This window comes from Xiphophorus couchianus, chromosome 10 (genome assembly GCF_001444195.1).
Source record: "Xiphophorus couchianus chromosome 10, X_couchianus-1.0, whole genome shotgun sequence".
Taxonomy (NCBI): Eukaryota; Metazoa; Chordata; class Actinopteri; order Cyprinodontiformes; family Poeciliidae; genus Xiphophorus; species Xiphophorus couchianus.
Genome location: NC_040237.1, coordinates 4639777 through 4664249, shown reverse-complemented (window position 1 = coordinate 4664249; position 24473 = coordinate 4639777). Strand labels below are relative to the sequence as shown.

General features: G+C 40.1%; 1 protein-coding gene across 3 annotated transcripts in view; it reads left to right on the top strand.

The window, feature by feature from the left end:
* LOC114152210 (adenosine kinase-like) overlaps nucleotides 1-24473 on the top strand; it is a 171172-nt gene that overhangs the window by 8313 nt on the left and 138386 nt on the right. For all 3 annotated transcript variants that reach the window (XM_028030022.1, XM_028030023.1, XM_028030024.1), the window contains exon 4: nucleotides 11516-11594. In XM_028030022.1, coding sequence (XP_027885823.1) covers nucleotides 11516-11594 — 79 coding nt within the window. The remainder of the gene's footprint in view (nucleotides 1-11515; nucleotides 11595-24473) is intronic.

The following is a 24473-nucleotide window of genomic DNA, read 5'->3' as shown; positions in this document are numbered from 1 at the left end:
CTCGAGGTCGGAAACCAGCTCAGCCAAAGCGCTGCGTGTGACTTCCTCTGCTTGTGAGAACCCTGCTTTTTCATACGGTGATATTGTCAGATGCGATACTGTAACCTGTTTTGGGTTGACATATTTCACGCGAACTAGTCACCATCCTTGACTTAATTGTTTATCAGCATGTTTCACTCTGTAGTTAATTATCTTGTTTTTATTGTGGCGCTAACTAATCAGAAAATTCGCAAGTATCTCATTCAGTTTTATTTTCCAAAGATTTTAAAGTGCTGACAGTTTTCATGAATTGTGGGTATAAATCCTGATCAAACAAAAAATAACTATTAGAGACTTTTGTGTGAAGGCTTCAGAGGTGGAGAAACTGGTCAGAGTTGATAGGAAGATGAATTGATTGCCCTTTTCTGACCCATAGTGGAAGAATTGTTGGAGGCTGCACATTACTTGAGATGCAGCCAGATCAGCAGTATTGACGAGGGTTTGAAAACCATGCATCATTTTCCTTCCAGTTCTCAAGTATACACTACTTTGTGTTGGTCTGTCATATTAAATCCCTTATCAGCTTCAAGTTTTGTTTGATTACTCTTGCACAGTGCAAAGTATTGCATTAGTTAGTAGAGCAGAGTATAACATTTACTTTATTTGTTAAAGCAGTGGCAAAAAGGCCAAAATTGTGCAAATATGAAAAGGTAAACAGGCAATATGACCAGCATCTGTTAATATATTTTAGGAAAGGAAATTCCCTGACAAAGTTTAGATTTTATGTGAAACTTGTCATTGTTTTCGCTTTTTATTTAATGTAAACATATGTCTCCTGTGGCGCTGCTGACCATTTTCAACCTTCCACTTGCATACCTATTGTATGCACATTGTGTCTCCAGCAGGTGGCATCAGCTGCCTGCTGTTTCTACCTCCAACTAGCTCTCCACAGGGAGCTACATAATGAAAACATTCCTGTTTCTGCTGTAAATCAGAGTGCAGGTAAATCAACTTTTTATTTCAGGGTGACTATTTATCATAAGTAGTTCTGAACCAGCGGTAATTCATAATGTAGCATGGACCAAAGCGCATGCTACATTATGGACCAAGCCCTCCTGGGATTGTTAACCATGTCTTATTAGAGCTAATAATTATTAGTGTGTCAAATTAGTGAGTCATTGTTATAGTGATTGTATTTTCACCTCGCAGAGAAAGTGTGTGTGTGTGGGGGGAGTTCCTGAATATTGGTGCTGCTCAAACATTTGCTTTATGACTCCCTCTGTCCAATGATAATTAATTGTTTACTTTCTCATCTCGGGATGATGGCGTGACTCTTTTCAGAGGTTGTTTGCTCACAGCAATTAAGTTCATCAGTGCTCATCCTCTCTCCTCCTCCCTCTCTGTAATCCCCCACTTCCCCCTCCCTCCACCTCCACCCTCCATCCTTTTCTCTGTTTCTCTGTGCTAAATGCAGATTAGCAGCGTCACAATCACATCCAGAATGAGAGTAAACTCCTCATTATGCCGTGTGACCCTCTGCTGCATGAATAATTCAGCGCCGCAGCGTTAGTGGCTGGCTGTTATTAGCATTCCGGATGGCGAAGCAAAGAGAGAAGGGGGACGGTGGAGGGGGGGAAGGAGGGAGAGGGGGGGCTCGTATCACTGACGGGGGCTGACTCAGGGGGATCAGCACTGGATTGAGACACACATCACACACACACATCATCACACGACACAGGCGATCAGTGGAGGTGCCTCTCCACTCAAACACCCCGCTGTCTGTGTACATCTTACGCACCCCTGCTGCTGCTGCAGCTCAATCTGCTTACCGGCAAGGAAACAACAAAGGCCCTCTCTCACTGAGTACATGCTAAACACTCTTGGGTTTGTAGGCGTGTGTGTGTGATGGAGTCTGGTCCGTAAACACACTTGACTCTACTGCCTCTTTCTTTATTTCTTGCGTTTTTAATAAATAACGAAGTGAATTGAGAGTACCGGGAACCCCCAGTGGAGCTATCCCGCCTTGTCATGAGAAGAAACACTCCACCTAGTGGGTGCGTGGGCGTGCGTGTGCATGTGTGCAGACATGCAAGATTGCATGCAGAGGCTGCATGTGCCACTTCACTGGATGCACTGATGCTTGACTGAGTGTGTAGACATGCTATAACGCCACACTACCACAACCACCAGCACCTCTTATTTTCCAGATCTCTTGTTGTTTTACAGAGTGCTGATACAAACCTCTTCTTGTGCGGTGTAGGCCAAAGGTCACTAGCCTGCATCCATCAGCCCGCCTCCTTGCTAAAGAGAAAGCAGAAATTAATTGCACTCGACTGGTAATTGAGACATCAAAACCATGTTCAGCTGCCAGATGTGCCGCTCTTAATGTTTTATTGATAAGCGCGAATCTGACGATTTAGGGCATAAATCCAAGCTAGAAGAAATCTGCATCCTTGTAAATTATAAACAAGTCGTCTTAAAAAATTTTCAGGAAAATGAGGTAAATCTCCATGAACATGTTGCGGGGCTGGTTGATTTTTTTTCTTCTTCTTTTTCTTTCTTCTGCATTTAAAGGTTGCACGCTGCATCACAAGGGGGATGGCTGATGCAATCATAATTAAAGCTCGTCGTCGCCGGAGCTGCAGATGCCTCTGTTTGGTGGCTGGCAGCTGCCAGCAGGTGGTGCCAGAAGGAAACATCACTAGTCAAAAGGGGGATGTAACAAATGTAATCTACATCTTCCTTCTCATCCATCACCTCCTCAACTCCCCACCTTTTAAAGAGCGTTTTATAATTAAAACGGGGGGCCGTCTCAGCCTCTGAACATACGGCGCGTTCGCTTCAGAAAAGCATGCTCAGGGCTATTTTTAGTCATCTTTGATTTCCCCCCCAGCCGCCACATTAATGGCAGCAGCTTTCATACATGTGAAGTAGTTCTTATATCATCTGTGCTGATCATTTCTTTACACCTTGCCTGTGCGGGGGTAGAGATTGGGAGGCCCGACTGGTGAGCAGCAACACTCCCAGTGTGTTTAAAGTTCACACAGGGCCATATGGTCCCCACAGCAGGGGGTGTTGGTGGAATTATTCACACGGAGCGCTCTGAATCACCCAGATCCTGGTATCAACCACCGAGATAAGGGGGAACGTCTCAAAGGCTTTGTGCTCCGGCTTCAAATCTCAATCCTCGAGAGAACGCCAGAAGCCCCCATCCTTCCTTACACACGCTCCCTCTTCCCACTCCTCTCCCCCCAGTGTGTCCCTCTTTCTCTCTTTCATATCCTCTATCTCTCACTCACACACACACGCACGCACGCACACCCGCCATCCACACAACAGAGTGTGACAAACAACGCCACCCTCTGCAGCGTGAAGCCAAAAACCTGTGACATTTTAGAGGAAATAATATGAACTCATTCTCTGTGAGCAGATTTCACCCCCACCATCTAAATCCTTGAGCGCAGCCTAATTAAGTACAAACAGCAGTTCTCGGCTAATGCCAACAAATGGGCTGTTGCTTCTGCCGGATCGGCCGATTATTAAAGGGATGCACATTTGTTGTTTCTGCATTCTAATGCAATTACTCACCGATTATGACCATGTAATTGTGCAGCCATTAATTGTGCATCCAGTCTCTGTTACAGCGAAGCCATTTTTTTTCCCTTTTGTTGCGGCAGTACTTTTTTCCGCTCAATGTTCCTAAATGCAGGTGCATCTCAATAAATTACAACATCACTGAAAAGCTATTTTGTTTTTGTAATTTAATTCCAAGTGGAGCTAATTCATTACACACAGAGGGATATATTTCAAGTTTTCTGTTATGACTAACGGCTAAGGGACTCTCAATGTTTGCTTCTCAGGCAATTAAAATGCTACATACCACCAATAAAAAAGGATTTTTGATGCAGAAATGCCAACACACTGAAAAGTATGATCTTGCACTGCACAGTTTATCGACTCAGCACTTGGTCGGGGCTCCTTTTGCATGAATTACTAGTCATTGGGAACAGTCAGACTGTGGCACAGACTGCTTTAATTTCAGCCTTTAGCTCATCTGCATTGTTTGCTATTGTGTCCCGCATCTTCCTCCTGACAGCACTACAGAGATTCTCCATGGGGATTTTGGTCAGGCTGGTTTGCTGGCTAATCAAACACAGGAACACCATGATCATTAAAGCAGGCATGGGTAGTTTTGGCAATGTGGAGAGGCGCCAAGTCTTGTTGGAAAATGAAATCAGCTTCTCCATAAAAGCTTGTCAGCAGAGGGAAGCGGGAAGCGCTTTAAAAATTTCCTGGTAAACGGTTTGAGTAACCTTTGATTTGATCAAACCCAAGTTAATCAACATCAGAATTTGACATCATCACTGAATCCCTGAATCATCACTGCCGGTGGAAACTTCATGCTGGATCTCAAGCAGCTTGGTTTCTTTGTCTCTTCACTATTCCTGTTGACTCTTGATTTCCAAATGAAATTTGAAATTTTCTTTAATCTGAAAGGAAGACTTTGGGCCTTTGAGCAACTGTCCAGACCTTTTTCTCCTTAGCCCAGCTAAGACGCTCCTGATATTTTCTCTCATTCAGAAGTGACTTAAACACCCAGTCCAGACCTTGTGTTTCTTCCAAAACTCCAGAGTAGACCTTGCTTCACAAACCTTGCTATTTCACTTTCTACTAGTTTTTAGTCCCATCTATGGACAGGTGCTGTACATTAGCTTTTGCTATAAGCACTATGATGCAAACATGGGACTACTGTTCTTTTCAGTTTGTCTGTGTCGATGTGTGCCTCTACCTATCAAATACACTTAAATTAAATTAATGCGACATTTATCCTTATGTTGGTGTTTGTTTACTCTAACACAGTTTTTCCTTCCTCTCAACTTAATATTCCTCAATTCTGCATTTGTCAACTTTACCAAAACCTCAGGGCACACCTTGTGAAACTTGTGAATTTGCCGTAACCTTTTCAGTGAACTTTACTTCACTAACCTGCTAAACCTGTGGCTGAACGTGCTGCTTCTGAACATTTTTTCCTTCCATTTAACTTTCCATAAATATGCTTTTATACTAGACTTTATGCACACACTTTTATAGCTCTTGCATTTTGTGACTTGCCCTTATTGTGGAGGCTGTCAGTGACTGACTGATGGATTACTACTGCCATAGCATAACATTAATGTATTCAAGGTCTTGCTTTATTGCTTTTTTGTGATATTCTTATTGTCTGAGAATCTAAAGTTTTGGGGTTTCATTACTGTTGAGCCATAAACTGCATTCAAGTACAGAAATACACTTACATTTCCAATTTTCCTAATTGAATGAGATGCATTGCAGGCCACGGTACCTTAATCATGTCAACATCTTAGAGCTTTTGTGCAAATCAACATTCACTTCACTTTATTAGAAGATGTCAGAAGATGAGGAACAAGACCTCAGCCGACGTTTGAATCGTGACTCATTTGTGTTCAGTGCTTTTATGCGCCTCAGTCTTTGCCGTCTACTTCCATCATGCCCTAATGTTCCAGTGATAAGAATGCCCTATTCATTCTGCGTTTCTCATCGGTTGCTACAGAGAGAGAAAGAAATAAAAAAACACAGAAGGAGAGAGAGAGAGAGACTCTACAGGCATTGAATAAAAAGCACATCTATTTCTAAGAGGCAGCATGAGCACGGTAGAAGATAATTATTGATTTGAAATAAGAAAAGATAAGGTTCAACCTTGAGCAGCTCAGCGATAGCACACAGAACAGAATAATTAATGGGCCTGTCTTGTGTCGGGACAAGCTTTCACACTGAGACGAGCGTATTGATTTTAAACAGATAAACTGCGTAACCCTTTGTGAAGGGTTTGACAAACAATTTAATTGGGGGGAAAAAACAACAATATTCCTCACCCTTTCCATCTCCCTTTCATCACGGCCCTGAGCTGTTTTTTCTCCCCTCCGCCTGACCTATGGAAACAATTACTGCACATCAGGCCTTGTTCTGCTTCCAGACTACCAAGCGAGGCTAGTGGAGGATGTATGCACTGATTGGGGAATCTAATCAATGGTGGAACTTGTCTCTGCTCCAGATGCCTGTGTTGAAACTGGGATTACCAAAGTCTTTTAGCTGCCTCTGTCAGATAGAGAGAAGATGGATCTGCCTGTTTAAAGGTACCTGCCTGCTATAGCTGAAGCAGAGATAATTTAGTGCTCCTGTTCGACCCACCTCCTTCCTAATACCCCAAGGAGAGCACCAAAACCCCCCATTTCCCTCTAACCTTTCCTCTTGTCCTCCCCTGATTAGCGATAGTCGCCGTTTGATCATGTTTTCCTGCCTGTCCTTGTGATTTGTAAGCTGTTTAAATGCGAACGAGGCAATTAAATGGGGAACGAACGGCGCGTAGGAGAGTGGGTGCTGCGGTGATCATTAACAGCGAATTACCCTGGTGTGCACTCAAACACTCGGGAGGACTTTCAGGCAGACCACTCCGGAGAATCCAGATCCAATCTTACCATTGATTAACTGAGACTTGTTCTTCCTGCAAAATCACTCGACTGGGATTTTAGGGCACTCATCTGGTCTTATCGAGATAGGCTAACATCAAAGGCGAATGAAGAGGGAGTCGGTAAATGGGCTCACTTTGCCCTCCATGTAAGAGACTTTGAGGAGCAAATCTTGAATTATTGCCTCATGTAAATAATATACTTGGCTTGTTTTTCTTGTTCTTCTTTTTTAAGAGGGGGTTAAAAGGAACTCATGAGTGACTCAAAGTACTTCGGAAGCTCTCATATTTCCCTTGATGGGAAACAACGTTGGGGGCTCCGTCCCCAGGAATGTAAACAACACAATGATCCCGACTTGTTTGATCTGCCCCACAGTTACAGATGTGTTAAGCTGAGGAAGAATCGTAGTACTACACTGCAAAATCCAATGCATAAAAACATTTTATGCAGTCTTATTACTCTAATTGGAAGATGATTCTGATTTAGCCTGCAGCACCCTCCACATTTATTGGCCCACCTGGTAAAGATGTCAAAGACGCATTAAAATAAATGAATTCGTTCTTTGAGTTGCATAATCTCACCAAAACATTGGCTGCAGTTTTCATACTGTGATTTTTCAGAGATTTTATGAGCCCATTTTGCTATCCTCTTCATTGCACATGATGGAAAAATAAACTTAGGTTTTAGTCAGGTCTTATTTTACCAGTTCCAGTTAATTTAAAGTGTTTTTTTTTATTGCTCTAACTGTAAATATGTACAAATATAGTAGCTTTTAACTTGTGGCAAGTTCTACACATGGTATTTTTTGCCAAGTCTGGAGATAGTGCTGAAGGATAAATCTTCTGTACAATGTTTTTTTTTTTTTATGGATTAGGCATCAGTACGTACCCATTCTGGAGAAATTTTGTCTTATTTAATCCACTTGATCTCTGAGCAAGTTTAGACAGGTAGCTATTTTCCTTTAACCATATATACTCATCAGTTCTGGTTATTCTGACCCTTTAAGTATATAAAGACCTTCCACAGGATGTGTCTTTTTAACCATGAATCAGTTCACACTTTCCTTGGGGATGATTTTAGGAGAATGGCTGTTTTCTGTGCTACTGTGGCAGCAAAACACCAAAACTTTTAATCACAGTTCTATTGCTGAGTATTGCTATGATGTTAATGATTATTATTAACTTAAATTTTTCCTATTCTGTCATTTTATTTCCTTCATCACAATCTCCACACCATTCATTGTAAGCTTTATCATGTTGGCCACCTACTATTTACATAATGTTTTGGCATGGAGGGCTGTAATATTGGCGTACGAAATTTGCTTCGATTTACTTCGATTTGAATACACAAAAAAATGTCTATATTACATTTTTACTATAGAAACTGTTTGTCGGGTCGAGGATTTTGTTGGGAAGAAAAACCCTCAGAATAATGGAATCTGAATATTACAATATACTGACTTCTAATTCAATTTAATTTAATTCATTTCACATAGGAAGATATGAGAAACAAAATGTACATTCTGCATGCGGCTTAGACTCACTTTTAACTGGCAGTATGCTGGACTGCCCTTGTTATATAACACAAACTGACCATACATTAGTGGAATGCGTGGCATAGTTGAAATTGCTCCTCCATTGAGCGACACCGGCAGCTTTTAAAAGCTGAGTTTAGTAGCTAAGAACATTTTGTTCAAAACAATTTCTTTCTCTCTGCTCCCTCCCATCGCTTAGTCGGCTCAGGCTGCTGTAGATGGAAAGGGATTTTCTACCCCTAAATGGCCATGGGGGCCGCTTACGGTGTCACTACTGTGGGATCACATGATGTTTGAGGGTGTAAAGGTCTCGAGGCAGCTGCTCCTTTTCGGATGGGATTTTTCGAGGCTTCCAAGAGCAGGGCCCCATGCTGTCTGCACTGAAAGGTGGAGCAAATAGTTCTAGTGGGAAAAAAAGACCCTCAAATCCTCTGAAGCTGTGTGTCTATTTGAAATGGGTCTGGAGTCCCTCGGCTCCCTTCATGTTATAAACACCCACAGTGCTCAAATTCTTCTTTTGTCAAGGAGTCAAAACAGGTGTCTCAGGAACAATTTTTTCCCTCCGGTTAGCATATTTTCCACTTGTAAGGAAAGTTTTTTTTTTATTTTATTTTATATTATTCAGAGCACTCTGCCCTGGGTAGACTCATTGCCTGGAGACATGATCTGTAGACTTTCTTTGAACCAGTAAAGGTTACTTTCACACCAGCTCAAAATTTGGCCATGCTTAGTTAAACCAGGTTGAACTAAGAGTATTGAACTTCTCTGACTCCTACATGTTGGTAAGCCACGATACACTTTGCATACAGATTACACTTGTCTTTGAACTATATTTACAACAGATGCATGTTTCACTAAATGAGATGTAGGCGCTCCACTTCACATCCTGCATCCCTGAAAATATCTTTAAATCTTAAAATGCCTGGGAACACAACCTAACTGTTCTGGGAATACACACAAGCATCTCTACAGGAAGCTTTTTTTTTTTTTTTAAGTCTAATTATTTAAAGTGAAATTACACACCCATAAGTGGAGATGGGGTTGTTCACTTTAATGTCATTTCATTATTTTCCCCCTGGTGTAGACACACTTCGATTCGAAGTTGAGTGGGGAAAAAAAGCCAGACATCTCCTAACATGGCATAGCATCTTGACTGTAGTTCGGTCAATTACTTTAGTGGGGTGGACACGTTTATGTAGTTCGCCCTCTGGGAGCCTGTTTGTGTGAACGATGTGGAAAATACACATTCCAGCTTCATAGATAATAAGCATCCATCTTGCAGCAGAGCCAAGCTTTGCATCACATTACGCAGAAGCATGGTCGCTATTGATGTCTGAAATGGCATTACGAAGCGATGAAACGAAATGTACGGAAACTCTCTTAGTGTTTCTCTGTAGGCCAGTGTGTTCCTGTGCCTTGTGTTGGGAAACTGCATGATTGTTTTCTGCCTGTTCCTCAGGGTAATGGAGCCCGTTTTCTTTTTTGTTGTTGTTGTTTTATTTAGTCTGTTTCTGTCACTTTTAAACTTTTTTTTTGGCATGGTTTAGACATAAAATATTTATTCAGAGGTGGACCCTCCCTAAATACTTTCCCTAGTTATGTACACAAGGAAACTATAAAAGCTATTTATTTAACAGACCTGAAAGCAAAAGGCTATGAAACAGCAGCACATTGTGCCTTATTAAAGATTAATAGCTGCTTTTACATGTTGTATTGTTTTGAAGAAAGCAGATCATGTTTCTTACATTGAACTTTTACTGCTCAGCCTGATTTAATACAGGATGGCTAACTATAACCATGTGTGAACGATTTTTCTTTTGCTTTATTCAGGCTGACATCTTGACCCCAGTTGCCCTTTTTTTAACACTACTATTAGAAGTACTCTTTTTATCTGTCAAATGCTATCTATCCATCTTGTCTTTTATGTTAATTTTAATATAATTTCTTGTAATTCTCTGAGGTTCTTTGAATTGTCAGCTAGTGTAAACAAATGAACTTGACAAAGTTTTCACAGACTACAGTTGCTCTTTATGGGTTTTCTTTAGCCTTTTCCAGTAAATTGCAGGTGACTAATTAGTAGCTCTTATCAAGTCACACCTACGCATCTTGTAATGTGATAATTATTGAGAAAGTTGTTTTATAACCACACCACAGGTGTTTTTAAAGTTATAGGTGGCCCAGAGGCATGTGGTTTCTGCAATACATAGCATTTTGTATAAAGTCAAATGGTTCAAGTTGGGTTTTTTGGCCTTCTTCCTGCCACTCTTCCATAAATACCAGCTTTGTGGAGTGCATTAGTTATAGTTGAGCCGTTGATTTTTGCAGCTCTTCCAGAGTTACCATTAGCTTCCTGGCTGATTTTCTGGTCATTACTGTCTTTGTCCAGTTGATTAGTTTAGCTAATGTTCTTGCAGTTTTGCATTTGTGGCTAAATATATTTTCAAGCGACCTTTGAGGTCTTCAAAGCTTGGTTTGTCTGCCACAGATCTCAATAAATATGTTTAAGTTGGTGTTTGTGTCATGAAAGAAATGTAAAAACGTTCAGTGGGGTTGAAATCTTTTGGTTCATATAACTGAAAGAAATAGAAGAATCCTTTTATTGTCCCATTGTGGGAAATTTTAGATGTAGCAGCAGGAAAGTGACATGCAATCGAAGCATGTAGATTCACACAAAGATAAAGATAAATAAAAAAACAGGATTGAGAATAAAATTCTGTACAGCAAGGGCAAAAGTACAAAATTTGTGCAGTTAAGTTATTTTTATTAAAATCTAACATGCTTTGTTCCAAATAAAGGTGTAACTGAGTAGGACAATTTTAGAAAAATACTAAATGTGTATTTGTGCATTAAAAAATAACACACTACACTCCAAAAACACAATTTCAGCAAGTATTTTTGGTCTAGTTCCAGTGCAAATATCTTCGTACACTTGAAATAAGGCAAAACTAACTTTTCAGCAAGAAGTATTAACTTGTTTTAAGTCAATAATTCCTTAATATTGATGAAAAAAGTACTAGTTATAAGTGAACATAATCTGCCAGTGGAACAAGGCATTTTAAGAATGAGCAGAATGTCTTGTAACCTGTCACTCCTCTTGTAACTAACACTTTTTAATCAATATTAAGAAATTATTGACTTAAAACAAGTTCCTATATTGTGCCATAAAGGTTTCTTGTATGTTAGTTTTGTTTTATTTTACGTGTACTAAGTCACAAATACTTGTTAAGATTTTGCGTTTTGTAGTGTTTTTACCAGAAGTGTAAATAAAAGCAACAGAGATGAGTAAATACCAACAGGAAGCTTGGAAGAATGGTCTCCAGCTTTGTTCATTCAGGGAGAAACATTGTCCAACAGTGATGGTATTTGAGTTACAGTCCTTCTGTCTCCCACCTGTACTGGGAGCATCCTATGACAGATACAGCTGTATATTTTCATTATCCTGCACATTAATAAAATCAGGATTTTGGACAAATAAAACTAAACTTCACATTGACTGACAGGTCTGTTCTTATTTCAGGTTTGAAGAAATTGTCAAGAGAAACAAAGTTGAATACCATGCCGGTGGCTCTACCCAGAACTCAGTGAAAATCGCTCAGGTTAGTCATCTTTGGCTCTCCGCAGTGTTCCTGAATGTATTTTGAATATACAGTGGTACGGCTGTAACCTTAGATTTGTCAGCCCGGCAGCCCTGGGAATACACAGCATAGCTGCACGGCACATTGACACATTACAGCTCTGGCTGTTGTGAATTCATCAGACCTGCCATGGAAAAGGGAAAGGCGGGGAGGATTAATAATATTTACAGTGTTATCTAGTTGGCCTAATTTCCTGAGACATATCAAGCATCAATTAGAGAGAATTACAAGTAGATGCAATTAACGTGTCACAACAAATTATATCCAACAAACCCTGATCTTCTCCCTGGCTGTTAGACAGATTTGTACATCTAAAAGAAATTGGTGATTGTTCAAATCTAAAATGACAATCTGAACTTTAAAAGATTATTCACTAATTCCTTTTTTTCTCCAAAGTGACTGCAGCAAGTCTTTGAATTTGACATGCAGTGATTAGCTGCTGATAAGGCTCGGGTCTGCTCACAGTAAACAAAGAAAAGGCATCCAGCTGAAAAATAATTCCCTTCCAAGGAGGGAGAAATGAGTTCAGAAGCTAATTGAGAGGCTGATGCCTGTGAAAAGCAGCAAGTCTTTCTTGTTTGTGTGTGTACGTGTGCATGTGTTTTTTATTTTATTTTTTCCGAGCGTGCTTGTTCGGCGTGCAGAGTTTGCATATATACCCATGTGTGTGTTTGTGTGTATTTATCAAAAGATAGAGACAGAGCTGGGGAAAAGAGAGTAGGCAGGCCCTCAGGCTGCCACCATCTCTTCGCTTTAGAGACAGTAAACATCTTTTAAAAAGAGACGCCTAGCTGTGCACCTCCATACAAACACTCTTTAATTATCAAGATCATAAGCCTTTGCTTAAAACTCGGTCTCTTACAGACGTTAAATGTCAACGAGATTTTATTCTCTGGGCAACGACTCCCCCCATTTTAAATCCTCTGCCTGCTTGATGCAAAGCTGAGCTCTCTCTCTTTTTTAAACTTCTTGAAATATAATCGCTAAATTTTCCTGCAGGAAGCCATTTTCTTCTCCTATTTGTCTAGCAACTGAAAAGACACATATATATTATATTCGGTGTGATCTTTTCCTGTTAAGACATTGATGTTGACAATGATTGTTTCATCTTTTATTTAAGTGCACACTGCAGGAATTGCCCCCAAGCTGCAGATCAAGTCCCATGTGAAATTAGATGGCAAAAGAGATTTTTATTACCGGCCCTTGCAGACGAAGAAGGACCCGTCATGGCCCTTCTCCTCTCTGTGCCCCGAGAGAAGTGCTCAGTGAACTAAATTGGTCTCATAACGGCATAGCAGGCCCTAGTCAAATGTTATTCTACTCTGTTTATTTGGATATTTACCCCCTTCTGTGTGAAGATGTAGAGCTGATTCTGAAAAGCTCGAGATAACAAGAGTGTTTTCGTCCCGCAACCTGAAGTCTCAGAAGCTGTTTCTGTCAATATATACCTTCAAGCGCTGACTTTTTCCACATTTCACTTTGAGTTTATAGTGTTCTTTTATGAAAAAAAAATGTATAATGCATAACCAGCTCCCGGATTATCACATTGTAGCACCTGCAATATGTGAAACTTCAAACCCTCGCTGTATTGTGGAAGCTGAACCTTCAAACACAAATGATATGCACCGCAGCACTGAATCCACATCAAAGGGGCCCGGCGACTAAATGAGATGCTCGATCCAGGGGCAGGTTTGCTCACCATCGACCGCTGGAGGAGGGAGAGAAGTGTTCAGAGGCTTTGCACAGGAATCGTTGTACACGCTGGGAAAAACCCAAGGTGTGGGAGGATCAATGCCTTTGCCTGTAGAACTCATACTTCCCTTCAAAAACCCATCCAGCTCATCCGAGGCTGTGATAGGTTAAATACTGCTGTTTCATCCAAGTGAAGATTTCAAGGAAAACCTTTACCCCAGCTTGAGGAAAATGCAGAATCGATGCTGATTGGATTTGGGTAAATGAAAATTGACCAAGAAGAAGCTTAAAAGGGATACAGGTCCTTACAGAAGTGTTCATAGCCTTTGAACTTTTTCACATGTTGTCACATTGTAACCTAAGCTTCAGTGTGTTTTACTGGGTAGAACACTGAGACTTTGATGCAATCAAAACTTTTTGAAAGAAAGAATTAGTTTCTGTTCTTCTTTGAAAAACCTCAAAACAGCTATTTTCAATTCTTTTCGCAGACCCTCAATGTGAAAATTGACCGACTTGATTGAATGTATTAAAATGTTTGGATATGTTGAGGGAATACAAAATTGAGAGGGGAAAATCTTTGATCTTCCAGACCTTTTTCAAAGAACATAAATGTAATATTGCTTGACAAATACAGTTGTTTTGACATGGATTCATACATATATTATATGCTTAACATTATATTTTCCATTTACATCTGCATTCTGTTATTTTACCCATCAATATTTTGTTTTTTGACTTGAGGACTGAGTTCACTCACTTTAAGAAAAAAAGAGTAAATTTTCCGATTGTTTTTTATTTTATTTTATTTTTTTAACGTTTAAGTTTCAGATTGAACTGAAACTGTGGTTCCAAAACCAGTACTAGTTAGAATGCCAAACAAATGGCTGTTTTATGGAAATTTTACAATCAAAATATTGCAAAAGTATCCAAGTTAAAAAAAACTATGCGTAAAATTAAATTAAAGTTTAGAAGTTACAGATTTTGCAATTAGTTGCAGTGAGTTAATTCAGGTGCCAAAAAAAGCTGTAGGCCTGTACCACAAATTAAAAAATAATAGGTGTTCATATGATTAGCAGAACCTACAGATAAAATATATAGATATTTTGTACTCAAAACAACTAGAAATATCTCAAATTAAGCATGATGCTACCTCCACCATGTTTCATCATGGGGATAGTGTGTTCACTGTAGTCAGACATAACACTTTTTTCATGCTAAAAAAAAACATTCATTTTCAATCCTTTCAAAAACTTCAACAATAACTTTAGTTTTGTCCATTAAGGCTAGAATTATATATTATTTTGCTATTCATGCCCTTATTCATGTTCAAGTTAGCATCTGTGACACTGTAGGGCTCTCTCAAAGCAGATTCATTATTACATGTCTACAGTACATTCCTTGCTACACACAAGTGCTCCTGAATAAGCTTTAGATCTTGTTTGGGTCAAGTCAGTGAACCCACATGTATGTAGAGCTATCTGGCTCTGATTCTTTGTAAGAAAGTGTTCCAGTATGATAGAAAGTGGGGAGGGGGGATCGGAGGTTGTTGCCTTTGCCCTGGCTCTAACAAACACCATGCCCTGTGGGGCCATCCTACATAAAGGTTTGTTGCAGGGCTGTAAGGTAACAAAAACCAGCCTTGTGTTGCCTGCTCAAATGCAGCCACACACATCAAATAGAGCGCAGTGGAAAACAACAATCATATTTGTTTTTCCCAGTTATTTACAAAGCTGGAGGGAGGAGAAGAAAATGTGGCTTTTCTGAGCATGTGATCCAAATTTTGGTACTTCTGAGCACTCGTGGTGTTTATCACAGGTGACAGAATTGGTGGGGGGGAGTCAGTTGACTGGAGGGCTGTATCAAGAAGCACAGTCGATTCATTTAGACAGAACATCAAAGTCCTCCAACAGCTCCTAAGGGCCTGGAGATTGAAGTCTGAGCAGAGACAGGCTCACAGGGAGTTATTGCTGCTGTGAGTGAAGTGGATCCTGCTCTGACTGCCTCATGTAAACCATGCGCTCTCATTAGGGTCCCCACAAATCAACACCATTGACATATTGTTTCTTTTGACTCTAAGCATGCTTCATACGCATTTACCAAACAGACAAATAGCTTTGTGTAAGCGCCCCAGCTATAAATGTGTCACAGAAACGTATGATTAATTATGCGCTCTCTCCTCTATTTAGGTTTGTGCATTTTTTGCAGTCTACATAATCAGTCCACTGTGATGTCTTAATTATTGTTTAGAGAGCAAAGGCTTTTGAAAAATCTGCTGTCTCTGTCACGGTTATGATGCCTGTTTAACATTTCCTGAGACTTGGTCAGTCGTGGAACGGCTGAGTGGGGCCCAGCTCTGGTCGTTGGCTCTGAGCTCCTAATTGGAAACGCATGTGCACCACACTGTTGAAAGTCATATTCAAATAACAGGAAAAAGTCCCACAGCACCACTTGACTTTGAGAAAGTTGCTCACCAGCTCATATTTTCTTGCAGGAGAATACTCCAACTGGTTTTGATGTCTCATTGAAGGCGGTGACTTATTTCTCGGGGTGAAAATGTTCCATGACCTAATGTTTGGCTTTTACCGCTCGTTTTGTTAAATAAATAAAGAATGGCAAGTTGCCTCAGTTTGAATGAGCTGAATGAAGAAATGCCTACGTCTGGTACCACTTAAAGAAAAAGAGGACAGTTAAGGAGAAAGAGTGGAGCTTTTGTGTTCGCACTGTGACTCGCTGTTCAAGAGGGATGTGCTTATATACGCTAAAAGGAGGCATTTATAATTTTTCTGTCACTTTCTGTTTTTACTTTCTTCTCTCACACTTAATTATCTGCGTTAGAACAAATCTTCTTTGTCTAGAAGTGACCTGGGGGACTTTTGAGTAATTTGATGCTGGCTCATTCTCAAGTTTCTGTTTTTTTTTTAAAATCAAATTAAGAGAGTTTGCCCAAGCAGAAATCGTAGCGCAGCTGCGTGGAAATGAGAACGCTAATAACTGATTAAGACCTGGATCATAGTGGATCCAGGAAACAAAGTTTCATGCCACAGAAATAATCCCTGTGAAGTATTTGTCTGTTGTTAAATTCAAGTAGATGGCTCTAGTTAAGGCCAGTTTTTAGGTTTAGGGGGTAATCGCTTTTTCACACAAGTAGGTAGGTTTGGATTTTTTTTCTCCCTTAGTCTTTGACTAATATCTAAATTGGTTTGATGTTTTGAAACACTTAAAAGGGAAGGTATTATGTAAAACAATTTTTATTATATTATATTATATTTTCTCATGCTTTTTTGAGAAATCCTTGAGTCTCCCACGGCAACCAGTTAGGGGTGCCTGAATGCTTGCTCTCACAAAGCCACGCCCATTTTCACAAAGCCACGCCCATTTTCACAAAACTCCGCCTCCCAGATGAGCTTCCTTCTCACAGACCAACCAACATCCTGGAGGTGGAGTGTCTGAAAGACTGTCTCTTTAATTAAAGTGACAGAGGCCAATTTCAAGGTGTCAATTTGCAAAGTCAAATTTCAAAGAACAAAAAGTTATTTTCTATACATACAGCATTTTTATAACTATCACTTCTTTGATCAAAATCAAAGAATTACAACTATCAATTCTTTGATAGTTATAAATGTTAACAGTTATTTAATTGTGCATAAGTTTGACACACATGTAAAACAAAGGAAAATCATGTAGGAGCCAAACACTTTTTCACACCACGGTAATTGAGAATTGGATAGAAAAGGATGAGTTATTTATAAAGTTCCCCATATAAAAACTGAAGTGGAGTGTGTATTTGTGTTCAACTCTCTTTACTTTTCTTTTACATAAAGTCCAGTGCCACCATTTTCCCTTTATATTTGTAATTGCACCATTTTGTTTGCTACCTTGGTTTTGTCTCTGTGATCTCAATGGACAAAGCTGGGTAAATATTGGAAAATATTTGAAAGGATGAATAAAAAAGGACAATCCTTTCTTTTCTTTTAAGACAGGCTAATTGCAGAAGCACCGTCGGCATCCAGTCTGAGCTGTTTTATGGCAACGATGTCTTGTTGTTTCCCTCCCATTAAAAAGCAGTGAAAAGGTCACAGTCTGTTGAGCTCGTCGTGAGAGATGCATGAATCCAAATGGATTTTTTTGTCCCTTTCATCTCCACTCACTCTAAACATTCCAGGTGCACAAGTATGCACTCGAGGGGGGCAGGGGGGTAGTTGCCATTGTTTTTCCTCGGCATAAGCAGCAGAAGCGAAGAACGCCTCATTCGCTTTGATGAGCGGTGTGTTCATGCGTGGGCTTCAATGTCACCCGCCATGAGGCAGCTGTGAAGTCGCAGCTCATGTCTGCGGTGCCATTTACTCAATGATGAAGTGAGGAGATCTCAGTTGGTTCCACATTCACCTCGCCTTTTACACACTCACACACCCTGCCGGAGCATGTGTTCCCCCCACCTCAACTGTATTGTGACTGTATGTCACAGCTAATACTAGCACTCATTTAATCTCAAGCTCTGTGATCCCGACGATAAAGGTTGACTGAGCGATTACGCAAGGTTTTGTCATTAACATCCGACAGGCATGACCTACAGCACCCCCCACCCTTGTTTCTTTGCACAAAATAATTACCTTGATTTAATTTTCCTGTCAGATGCAGGATATTTTTGTTGCCCCAGCAAGAATCCACACAGTTTGCCGTATAGGTGACATATCAACATCCCTGTTGAAGTTAATTTGCCATCAAATTTGCGACTTAATTTAAGCTGCCAAAGGGGAAGACATGGGGAGTAGATTGTAACTCATAAGTATGCATTGGAAAAGGGTGTTGATTAACATTGAGAGCTCTGGAGACAGACACACTAACTTGTATCATCTTGCCTCACAGGCTGGCACTGGAATTGAATGTGATATCTCGTGTAACACGTCCTTGCTTTGAGTCCTTGGTTCCCGGCTCGGGAAGGAAGGCTGTATCGTAGAGTTTCCTGCTTCGTGCATGGCTTTTGTACTGCTGCTCAGGCTCCAGCCCAAGCTTTGAGAGCAATCTGACAGGATTTGTTAAAAGGGAAATCTACAAATCTGGCAGCATTCACTAGTCAAATTACTGAAAAATGTTTAAAGCAGGACAATTAGTATGCTGTATGGGCTCTTAAGTATTCTGTATTTAAAGGTAATATCTAGTGGTGTATATGTTTCCCCTTTAAATGTAGAAATATAGCTGAGTGATGAAGTATGGACTACAACAGTAGGATTTTAATACCGAAGAAATACAGCATCAGTTCTGCTTTGTGAGTACTTGGGTTGATGACATCACCAGAGGCAGAACACCTGGGCTGATCAGCTGGCTTTAGCAAACATTATGCCCCGATAAGCAAATTTTGATGTGTTTGAGGCAATTTACACCATTTGTCAATTTACAACCCCATTTATTATATTCACGAGCCACAAATTTGTCCTACTTCCTTGTTGCATCTGTAAACAATCTACTTAAACAACTGCATATCAGTTTATTTTTCACAATTGTTTTCAGCCGTTCTACAGCTAAATTTCACACACACAAAAAACAACAATGTGAATTTAACGTGAAAAACTGCAAAAATACCAAATGGCGAAGGGGTGAAATGACAAACACTTCTCTTGATATCTTAATGTAAATTTGGAAGCATTGGATGCATTTCAGTTATGAGGCGCTCAACCTGTTTGCCTCCAGTGAACTCTAAACTATGAAGAAAGAACTGAAGCAAAAGTCAATCAAGAAAATGTGATACAGTGGCTCAACATTCAGCCCTTTAGTGTTGACTGCTCTGCTGCAGGTAAATGGACATTGGGGGTAACTGGTAGCACTTTGTAGGTTAGCATTGTTTTAATCTTTTCCAAATTTAAGAATCAATTGATCATATTGGGATGAAAGTTGTACTCCATTTAAAGGATGAATTTAAGCAAAAACATTGTAATAAATAGGAAAAAGGGACAAATTACTAATGCATTTAAAGTAATCCATCCATCCATTTTCTGTACACCCTTATCCCTTAGAGGGGCCACGAGGGGTGCTGGTCATTTATAGTAATAACTAATTTTATTTTGATTAAATAGGAAAATTTTAAAAGTACACAGAAAAACTGACCATGAAATGTTGTTCTATAGGTGGCATCATGTATCCAAATAAGTTTGATTTTACAGACAAGTCTCGCCATTCCCTTTAAACGCAGGAACTTCAGAAATGTGTAAATTATGTGCACAGATTACTGTTGATTAGTCTGAGACTGTAAACAATGTTTCATTAAACAAACCACCACTGGGATTATCTGCTCACACAGGTCAAGTAACGGCTGAATGAGTGAATGATTGTGCATTTTACACAACCGCCCTCCATTTTCATAAAAGTATTGAATAATGCCCCTCTCTCATATTTCCCCGCAGAATGCCTGTGGCAGTAGTATTTATTTGGCACATTCTCAGCATGCTCCCACTCTTGCGGTTGAAGTGTTGCATAGCAACTGAGGAAAAACAGCTTTAAATATTTTGCTTAAAAAGGTTTTAAGAAAATAAAGAACAGCCTGCAATTACTGTTCATTTCTCCCGAGTTCATAAGTTTAAGGAGCTGTAGAGTTGTGCCAAGCAATAAATGAAATACCAAATTAGGCTTTGTGTTGGCCTGGAAAAACATGAAAAACTCTCTGAGTCGAGTATTTTTTCCTCTTCTGCCAATTCGTTTGCATCTATTTCTGTTGTGTTTATTGAATAAATGCTGGCAGATGTCTGCACCTTCGCTAATTCACAACTGTTTTGAAACAGAGCTCGCAGGAGTTTTCAAAGTTCAGCCCGGCTCAGTTGTCGAGCCAACCGAGTATATCCTTGACAGGATGGAAAAATGTGTAGGTGAGTGCAAATTTGAAGTGATGTGCCTCAGGAAAACGGATTGGGGATGGAGCGACAGGGATGGGGCGCATGTGGAGAGAGAGCAGGCTGGATGACGCACAGCAGGTGACAGACAGACACTAATAGTAATGGCTCTTATCAGTGCTTCGCTCGCTCCCTCTTTTCACATGGGCTCTGACATCCTCCTCCTACTCCACCCCCTCCATCTAGCGGGGGGTGCAGGGAGCTCGCTGGGTTGTGCAGCCCGTTCAGACGGAAACAGCCTGCCAAACACCGGTCCCCTCACATATAAATTGCATCATTAACATCGCCTAGATTATTCCAAGCTCTCCCACCGGGTTTATGGCAGCTCCGGCTCAACTTAACTATTTGACTCACTGAAGACATTCAGGTTTCCTGAGTGAGCGGCACTTAGATCTACTGTGAAATACACCAGTTTCATTCTTTCTTTAGGGTTTAAACAAATCCAGAGGAAATAGAGCCTTATTATGTAGTGTAATGTGCTTTTTCTGTCTGGGGTTACAGCCTATCATGCTCACCAAACGATGCAGGTCTGTGTCAATGTCAGCAGGGGCGGAAGTTATAATTTGCACCAGCTAGTTACAGATTTTGTTGAGCCATACTTTCTTTCAGAGATATATTTTAATCGTCTGAAATTAACCTCTATCCTGTCCATAATATAAAATCCATCCGTCCATGGTGTGTATCTGTTTGTCCTTGAAGGATATAAACACAAAAAGCAAGTTTAATTGCTCTAATACCAATAAAGATTTCTCCATTGACTACTACGGTAATTAGAGGTAAATAACTTTTGGTTTGCCTTTTTTTTAAACTGTTGATACATTGTTTTTAATACCTTTACAGAGACCATTCTCATATCCCAAAAGAAATGTTTTAGTTTAATAAAAGCAGGTTTAAGACCTGTTGCAGCGTCTTCGCAGGTCTGCTTAAAATGTCAGACGGCCACAGCTGATCCTGAGCGCTGCTTCCCTGTTGTGTAGAGTATAGACTCTAAAATACTTTTATTACTTTATAAATCACTGAATGGCTCAGGACCGAAATACATTAAAGACCTTTTCCTGATCTATCAACTTTCCAGACCACTCAGGTCTTCTGGTTCAAAACAATCCTGCTTCCCCAGAGTCAGAGCCAAACACGGAGAAGCAGCATTCAATTTAAATTCTCCACTAATCTGGAACAAACTTCCAGAAAACTACATTACTGCTGAAACACTGAGTTCCTTTTTAATTAAGATGGAAAACCCCATTAGTTTAGACATACTTTTGATTCATAATAATTTGAACATTGATTAATTCTGTTCTGATTGCAACTTGTTATTACTTGTCTTTATTTTGCCACTCTAACGCAAGGTTTCTTTTTTATTTGTTGTGTTTTTATTTAGTAAAACACTTTGAACGGCTTTGCCTCTGAAATATGCCATACATATAGACTTGATTTAAAGTGCGGAGCACGGATAATTTTGGGTTTAACTACCTCAATGCCTGAAACGAGTTCCTAGCTTGTTGTCTCATGTGTTAAAACCAGCTTAATTTGTTTGAAGGACTTGTGTAAAAAAGTAATTATAAGTCATATTCTTTATTTAAACAGGGAAATTCAAAGAATTCAGAAACCCTGATGTAGTAGTGAAAAATTACTCCTCTACAGGAGGTGGTTAAGCCCAGTTGACATCGCAGTAGAACAGAATGGATCTTCTTCCTCAGATCAGTCGGCAATTAACTCTGTAACTCTGTAATTACTATCCGAGGTCAGGGTTAAGCTCGGAGCAAAAGGTTGGAGCAGCAAACATTTTTATATGATCCTCTTACTCTATTATCCTTCTTCACTCCTACAAGGTTTTACCTCATGGGGAGAATACATTACATAAAGCCCCTTAGCAATTACTCCTCCTCAATGAATATCTGCATGGTGTATAGTCCTGTGATTAATCTGGAATCCCCTTTGCCCCTGTCCAAAAGCAAGCCTCACTCTGCTTACTGTGCAAGTTTCATTTTCACCTGAACAAATGGCTCCTTTAGAGAAAAAGTGCCAACCTTTCGCTTTTGCTTGCTGCTTGTTAGAAAAGAAAGAGAGAGAGAGTAGAGGGAAGGTACAACCTCCTGCAACAACAACAAAAAACCTCCCCAAAAAAACAGATACCCCAAGAAGGAGAAAAAGTAGGGGTGAGGTTAGGGTGGTTGGTGGTAGGGTGTAGTTTTTGGGGAGGTAGAAGCTTAATAGAGTTGAATAAAGGAACATTTATTTTTGTGCTTTGGCCTGTAACAGCCTCAGGAAATAGCTCAGTCTCTTGATCGCGAGCAAATCCTATTAACTTACAGTGCTCTCACTCAGGGTAATGGGCTCCACCTCGAGACTTGGTAAAACACTTTTCCTCTCGGACACACTGATACTGGTGTCTGGAGGGCCCGGCGTTGGGTAGTCTAACACTTGGGCAGAGACTAATCAAGTCAAACAATCTGCCGCAACGGAGCAACACGGAGCGAGGATGTTGATATCCAGCGAGCTCATTCAACAGGCCCCTTCACACGTTCCTAACCCAATACCAAAAAGGATCAGAGCTCAGGATCAGTTCAAGATCAGGTTATTCGAGCCCCTGAGAATTGTAAAGCGATCCCCGAGCAGCTTTCGCTTTCTCAGGAGCGATCAGAGCTGTCGGTTCTGCTATACACTCCCAGGGCCGGGGCCAAAGGGAACTCCTGGGGTCTCCATTCATTCCTGTCCAGCGAGGGCAGGGCTGTGTGCGTCTGTGAAAGTGTTAGTACTGTGTGCGAGGAGAAAGTGAGAACAAGAAACTCAATTTACAGAAGGGGTAACCGCCATCCCCAAAGCCAAGTGGAAGAGAAACTCCAATATATTTCAGCAAAAGCACACTTTACCCCCACTTTATTTTCCGTCAAGAATTTGAGCGCTCAGAAATAACTACAGCTAGGTAAAGCTCTTGATTACTGTAATTATTATAGAGTGAAAACTTCTAGAGAAGTCAAAACACAGCCACTCAAATTAAAAGAAAGCACCATGCTCACAGCTATTTTCTGAAATATTTTTACCAGTAGTATTTTTTCATGTTTTGCCAAATTAAAATTACAAAGTCACATAAGTGACATCAATGCATAAATAATAAGCAGAGGAAAAAATTACCTTTTTGTTAAAGTTTGCAGCATGCATTTGTACTCAGCCCCCTTTGCTCTGCTACCCCTAAATAAAATTAAACAAATTGTACTAAAAACTGCAATACCTTTTGAACCACCTTTCACTGCATTTACAGCTGCAGGTCTCTAACGCATCTCGACAATGAAATTTAAACAGTGAGAGGTCAAAATAGTTCACATTGGAATATTGTAAGACCATCTGTGAGCATAAATTTCAAGTCTTGCCACAAATCTTCTAATTGGTTCTGTGTCTGGACTTTGACTAGACAACTTTAATTTAAACAATTTTGTTGTAGCCCTGGGTGTTTGCTTAGTTAGTAAGTATAGCTTTATTTATATAGTATCTTTTCATGTATCTAGATTACAAAGTGCTGTACACAAAATAACCCTAAAAACATATGGAAAAGTACATCACATAGTTGATCAAACGCAATTTTAAAAAGATTTGTTTTTAGTTTTTAAAAGGCTCAACGGTGTCCACTGACTTCAAACTATTCCAGAGTCATAGGGCTACTGCTGAGGTTCTGTCACCTTTAGTTTTCCGTCTCCTATGAGGCATAACCAGCAGGCCTTGGTCACATGACCTGAGGGATCTGCTGAGATCATGTGGATGTAAAAGTTCTCTGATGCCTGTTGGTGCTTGCAGATTTCAAGCCCTATATGTGAGAGCAAATAGAAAATAGTGGTGTGACGTGACAAAACTTTTTTGATTTGGTCAAAAGTCTGAAATAATGCTACTCGGATTAGCACTTATTTTGGAATTGATTTTGTGACGTTAGGTTTCATGTCCTAATGAATTTTTCAAGATTGTCCATATTAAACTTCATCTTCCCAAGGAATTTGACCCGCATGTGCGTTTCCATTTAGCTTAGGTAGGTGGCCATGGCTAACCAAATGTGTTTACAGTTGTTTCCTATTTTGGAGAGAACACTGCTCCATAAAATGCTCAACACCTTGGATATTGTTTTATAGCCTAACTGCTTTAAACGTTTCCGCAGCTTTATCCCTGACCTGTCCTGCTGTGCTCTTTGGTCTACATGATGCAGTTGCTCACTAATGTTCTCTAACAAACCTCTGAGACCTTCGCCGAACAGCTGCATTTGTACTGAGATTAAATTACACAC